The sequence below is a fragment of the Cynara cardunculus genome (assembly GCF_001531365.2).
Source record: "Cynara cardunculus var. scolymus isolate 2C chromosome LG 1, CcrdV1, whole genome shotgun sequence".
Lineage (NCBI taxonomy): Eukaryota > Viridiplantae > Streptophyta > Magnoliopsida > Asterales > Asteraceae > Cynara > Cynara cardunculus.
In genome coordinates this window covers 43,175,385-43,182,006 of record NC_037528.1, presented here as the reverse complement: position 1 = coordinate 43,182,006, position 6,622 = coordinate 43,175,385, and the positions used below count along the sequence as shown (strand labels likewise).

The window sequence follows — 6,622 nt, the reverse complement described above, 5'->3', positions numbered from 1 at the left end:
TGCAATAACTCTGGGCTACTTGCAAAGCAGTTAGTCATCCTGAGATTAGTCGGGTCACATAGCGGATTAGAATTCTAGGTTAATAATAAAAAAAAAGTTCAGACATACAAAAATGTAAAGAGAAAAACAAAAAACAACCAAACTTTCCACCTTTAAAAGCCCATCCCCTCTCCCTCTTTCCACTCCACCCTCTTTATCTCTCACTCTCTCTGTTTGTTGGAGGGCAAACTTCTGTTTCTGCTTCTGATTGCAGAAGCAGGAACCTTTCTGTTTTCCATATTTTGTGTGTTTAAGAAATCTTTACTTTTGAAGCACCAAATTCCCAAAAGTAGAAATGTTCTTTTTGTTCTCAAATCTATTGGGTTTCCTCTAAATCCCACATTTTTTTGGCTCTGTTTCCAATTAAATTCCATTCCCAAAACAGAAAAAACTTGTTCTTCTTTCTCTGTTTTAGTAAGCAACAAAAACAGAGCATCCTCTGTTTTCAACAGTTTCTTGTTCTTCCAAGAAACAGAGCAAAATGGAGAGCATTTCGAGTACTATCGGGTTTCTTCCGGGATCGTTTACGGGTTCACGAGACGATATCGTGGGTCGAATCATGCTGATATGGGCTCAACTAAAAGCCCCATTTGTGGTGCCATTTCTGAGAATTTTGATGTATGTTTGTTTGGTGATGTCGATAATGTTGTTCACAGAGAAGGTTTATATGGCTATGGTGACTCTGTTCATCAAATTAACTGGAAGAAAAACAGAGAAACGATACAAATGGGAACCATTCAAAGATGATGTTGAATTGGGTCATTCTGTTTATCCTCTGGTTCTTGTTCAAGTCCCGATGTTCAATGAAAAAGAGGTTTGCTTGTTTTCAGTTCGCCATTGCAGTCTGTTTTTGTTTTTGTTTTTTAGTGTTCTTTGTTTATTTTGTAAACAGGTTTATCAGCTTTCCATTGGAGCTGCATGTGGGCTTTCATGGCCGTCCGATCGAATCGTGATCCAAGTTCTTGATGATTCAACAGATCCGTTGGTCAAGGTTTGTAAACAATATTTTTCACAACATGCACGAAATTTTGTTTTATTTTATTTTTAATTTTTGGTTGTGAGTAACGGTCTAAAGAATATGCTAAATCGCACCCAAAAATTGCCAACTTTGCTTTAGTTTTCATTTTAAGAAGACAGATAAGAAAACATTTTATTTATGTGATCAAATACACGTTTTTTTTAAGGGACGGGTTAAATGCATTCCTATTTACTAATTTTCTTTTTACATATATTAAAATCAAAATTTATTTTTTTATATTTTCAATACATGATTTGATCTGATTCTGACATAAAAAATAATGTATCTATACTATATTATAAAACATTTGACAAAAACTTTTAAAAATCACTTTTTATGCGTAAAGTACTGTTTATTAATGCATATTACTTAAAACTCAAGATTGCAAGTAGATTGTGCGTAAGTACAAGTTATTAAAGCTCCATATCTGAATTCGTGTAACTAACTGCAGATAAATATAATCAAATACAAGATAAATATCTTATTTTAAATATAAAAAATCTAAAACATAATTAGGATAATCATTGAGTTCTAACAAAATACTTAATTATTATCTTTATAAATTTATATTATTAAACTAAAAATAAATTATTTCATTATTAAACTTAAATTAAATTACAATAAAAAAATAAATTAAAGAAATTACATAAAAAATGAGAAATTTTAAATAGTTGATTTGATATTAACATTGATATTTTTTTTTCAAATTTATGTTTTATTCAAAAATAAAATCATTATTGATTTCTTAAAAACACATAAAATTGTATTATAACATCGACAGAGACAAATAATAAAATAGAACATTAAAATCTAGATGTGTCTCGCTGTATTGCGCGAATACTCTTCTAGTATAACATTAATGTGAATTAGTGTAAAGTTGGTATATTCATAAATAAGGAGTTTTGAAAATTAGTTTTTTAAAATTAAGGTTTTTAAAGTTGGTTTTATTTCAATACATTAAAAAAATCAAATAGATGACTTTATTTTATTGTTGTTTTATGTTTAACGAATCATGTTCCCGGTTCCATATTAGTAGAGAACGTGATCCCTTGAATATATATGAAAAGAAGTATACGTGTCTCGATGGTCGTTTCCAAATAATACAATCTTTTACATAGTATTCAGAATTAGAATTAAATATTGATTTTTTCGTGCGGATTTGAATCATGAACTAGGGTTTGGTGGAAATGGAGTGTCAAAGGTGGGCGGCTAAAGGCGTAAACATACACTATCAAGTCAGAGATAATCGAAACGGATACAAAGCCGGGGCACTTAAAGAAGGTTTGAAACATCGCTACGCCAACGAGTGTGAGTATGTGGCCATTTTCGATGCCGACTTTCAACCCGAACCTGATTTCCTTTGGCACACTATCCCGTACCTTCATCATAACTCCGAACTTGGTCTTGTTCAAGCTCGCTGGAAGTTCGGTAAATACTCCTCCAAACCTTCTTCCATTTCTGTTTTACGTTTTCTTTAGTTCATTTCAAGATTCAATTTCAAGTGCTTAGCTAATTGATGATGTCATAAACTAATTTTTTAAAACTTATTGAAAAAGCGTCATTCAATTAATCATAAGATGATGTAACTTCTAACGGTTATTTTAAATAATATTTTAATAAAACTGAACATTTTCCTTTAGATATTTAATATTGGCATGATGTCATGTAACTCTAGTTAGTTTTTGTTTATAACTTTTTACCAAAATTCAATTAATTTATTATTTAAATTATTAATTAATAATTTACTTTATCAAACATAAAATATTTACATCTTTACCATGTCGCATCAATAAATTCCAATCATAATAATTTTGACTTTTCAATCGAATTATTTAATACAACACATTGACTTGGTTCCAATTTTATTCCTTTTTATTCATTCTTAAATAAACGTAACAAATAAATTTATTTTTTATTTTTATATTTATTTTTAAAATATTACTAAAATCCTTTTTACTTTTAAAAACTGATTATTTTGATAATTTTGTTTAAAAAACTTATAACATCGTACTGAGGATGAATATTTTTACAGCAAATTTTATTTATTTATTTTTAAAATAGACAGCTTTATTTATATAAGACTTAGAGGCCGTTTACTAAATCTTATATTAAGTACTGTATGGATAAATTTGTTTGTCCGGATAAATGCGTGTTGTTGTTTATTTATTTCTTATCTGAACCAACAGTCTGAATAACATAAATGACCGGTTTACCCCCCGATATTAATTATTTGAACATCACAACAAAAAATTATAAAGAGGTTGAAGATGGGGTGTCTCATATGGGAAGGAGGTGGTGCTTTAAATAAGAGGTAGAGTTGTCATTTGTTGGTTGAATGAGAACAACACATCATTTCTATCTATGTGATTAAGTTATGATCTGTGCGAATAAGCCATAAATAAACAATCCAAATAAGTCTAGTTAAACCGCAATTAAACAGCCCCTTAACGGAATAGCAACCAAACAATCTCTAAATCTAATATTTATAAGGATCTTTTAAAATAAAATAAAAAAAATATTTATTACAGTTTACCATAATAATGACATGGATATAAGCCTATTTAATATCAGTCATTTAAGAATAGTGTCGGTGACAACCATCTATGCATAGACAGTAAAGTATTACGGAAAACGTTGGTGTTTATGTGAACACGTGTAGTGGGGCCCCTGCAGCTTTTATATTTACAAATCAGTCCCCACGTTTATATCCTGTTGTCAATGCAATGCATTCTCCACCTAAACCACTTTGCCACTTGCACACAAAAATCCATAAGTTTTATAGTTTACGTTGGTTAAAACAGTCATTTTTTTTATATACATTGATCTTCTAGTTATTTTTTTTAATTATTTATCAAATATCATTATATTTATAATTTTAACGTCCATCATTTATGGACCCAGTTAAAAGACAAAAAAAATTTATAAAATTTGACTCAGGTTCATAACTGCGACAACCAAGTCTATTGTCTTTTAGCTAGGTCCACAAGTGACGGGTGTGAGACTTGTGGATGTAGCGATATTTGGATAAATCAAGAAGATGAATGGCTAGGAGACCAATTTATGTAAGATGAATGACTATTTTGACCAGTTTTACGTTTTATTATAATGTCGAGTGTTTTAAATCAGTTTGTATGCATTTTATTTGATTTTTATAGTGCTTTAAAGTTAGCAACCGAGTAAATCTATAGCGACTCTAAGATGTAACTAAGCTAATAACGAATAGAGAGGAAACTTAAGGCCTGGTCAATTAATTTTTTTTTTTGATGTTTTCGTTCTTGTTATTTGTTTGTGGACATTATTGTTCTTTTCATTTTTTTTTCCTTCTTTTGTTGGTTCTATAAAATGTGGGTCTTTAAGATAACAACATATGTAACCCTATAAGGGAAGATATACTGCATGTGTACATTTTACCTTCCCTTACCCTCCTTCAATTGGGAGTTTTTAAATACATTTGGTTTTGTTATAAAATATAAGAATAAAGTTGACAATAAGGCATTATAATAATATAAATAATTTGAATTTTAATATCAACTAGGTTTCAACAATCTTTTTTTAATATATATTGAAATCTTAAATTCTCTTCTTTGGAATAGACATTTGATGCATACTTCCTCATAATAGCCATCATACAAAGTATTGTTTTTAAGAATATAAATATCGAAAAACTATAAGGGTGGTGTATCATTGGTTTGAGCTTGTATTTTAAAGGTCAAAAATGTCTGGATGTCTTAGGTTCAAATCCAAGAAGAAAGAATAATCTTCTTATGACAATGAGAGTTCAAATACGGTGGCTCCATATTATCTGTAAAAAAAGTGGTCATATTCGAATTAATCGGCTCACATAAAAGATTAGATATCCAGGTTAATAACAAAAAGGAAGTATAAATATTATATATATTAAATGCTTTAAGATGAAACGTGAGAAAAGTGGTTGTGAAAGAAAGCTTTATCTTTGGTGTTGGATCACATGATTAACTAGAAAGACCAAATTACCCTTACATTCGAAGTGCATAGTATGCCCAACCTCTTGATGTGTGGGGACATATTTGGAATAGCGAAAGTAGTATAGTTGTCTTTTGGTCACAACATTGATGGGTATCATGTGGCGGTGGGTACACTATAAGTTTCTGGTCCACAGTTTTCACTCCCACTAAACGCCGACACAAATTACATATTTTATTTTCCTAAATTTTGCTTATTAAATATTTTATTTTATTTTATTTTATTTTACTGGTTAATTAATTGTAAACTGTTTTTTATGGATAAGACAACCCTTATTCAATAAGACGTGTTTTCCATGTTACTTTCTTAACCAAAATTTTTAGCTGCTAAATAAAACGGTATTCTTTATACAGTTAAGGATTATCAGTTAAAATATGTTTATATTATATTTTTCTGATAACCAATAATTTTACTGGTATAGTGTTTAGTTTAGTGAAATGTATTACGTGTTTCTTGACAATAAGAAAAGCTGATTGCTGTAGTGTTTCTTGCTTACTGTATGCAGAGTTTAAGTTATGTAAGATAATTATGAAAATCAGATAAAAAACCGAGCCCACATGTTAAAATTAATGATAATTTAGTTTATTGAAATGTATTACTGATTACAAGTACGTTTAATTATGTACTTTTAAAATATAAATCTCACGATGTTGTTTGATGTGCACCTTTCTAGTGAGATAACCATGAAACCGACACCATTAGGTCATTTTCGAACCATATTTAACCTTAGAAACGAAATAACATTATGTCATTTTCAAATACCATTCGTTTTACGACAATGATGCTTTCCAACAAATGGCTTTTTTGGAGTTTCTGAACATTTTTTACTATAAATATTTTTTGGTCAAATTTAAAGTTTAAAACATTAAAAATAATTATTATCACTGACTACAACAAAATCGTGTTTATATAAATAAAAAATATCTAAATATTTTAATAGATTGTTTTTTAAATTTCAAGTTTGTAGTTACAAACAGTAGACCGTTCTATGTAAAAGTGTTACAATATTTTTTTATAACACCATTTTGTATTTTTTTAATAAGTTTTCAAGTTACTTTAGTAATAATATGTTGTATTAATTTATTTATGATGTTTTTGAGAATGTCTTATAGACACAGTCATATAACACACTTATTTTTATAAGATAATTTTGCGAATAATTTCATAAAAATATTACTAAAACGTTTTTATTTTAGAAGTGTACTTAAAAATTTGGTAAGACGTTTGGAAACGTCCTATAAACTTACTTTTACACTTTTACATGTGACGTATGATTGTTTGGTCTTATTAATTTAAGTCGTATAAATTAGTCTATTAATAAAATTGGACATTTTCAACGTTCTATAAATACGATTTAGCTGTAGAGATTGACTTTAAAGATAGGGAAAAGTACAATAAAAACCAATGAACTTTCTTGTTTGGAATGATTAAGTCCTTGAACTTTTTTTTGGAACAAATAAGTCCTTGAACTTTCCAAAACATGTTAAATAAGTCTTTGGACAATTTTTTGGCACAAATAAGTCATTGGACATTCCAAAATATGTTAAATAAGTTCTTAGACAT

The 6,622-nt window shown here is 28.8% G+C and overlaps 1 protein-coding gene across 2 annotated transcripts in view; it reads left to right on the top strand.

Moving 5' to 3' along the window:
• The first annotated feature begins 354 nt into the window (after positions 1-354).
• The window catches only part of LOC112510695 (glucomannan 4-beta-mannosyltransferase 9-like), an 11,161-nt gene continuing 4,893 nt past the window's right edge, over positions 355-6,622 (top strand). For both annotated transcript variants that reach the window (XM_025116050.1, XM_025116048.1), the window contains exons 1-3: positions 355-853; positions 932-1,030; positions 2,233-2,485. In XM_025116050.1, the coding sequence (XP_024971818.1) occupies positions 521-853; positions 932-1,030; positions 2,233-2,485 (685 nt within the window). In that variant the 5' untranslated portion in view covers positions 355-520. The remainder of the gene's footprint in view (positions 854-931; positions 1,031-2,232; positions 2,486-6,622) is intronic.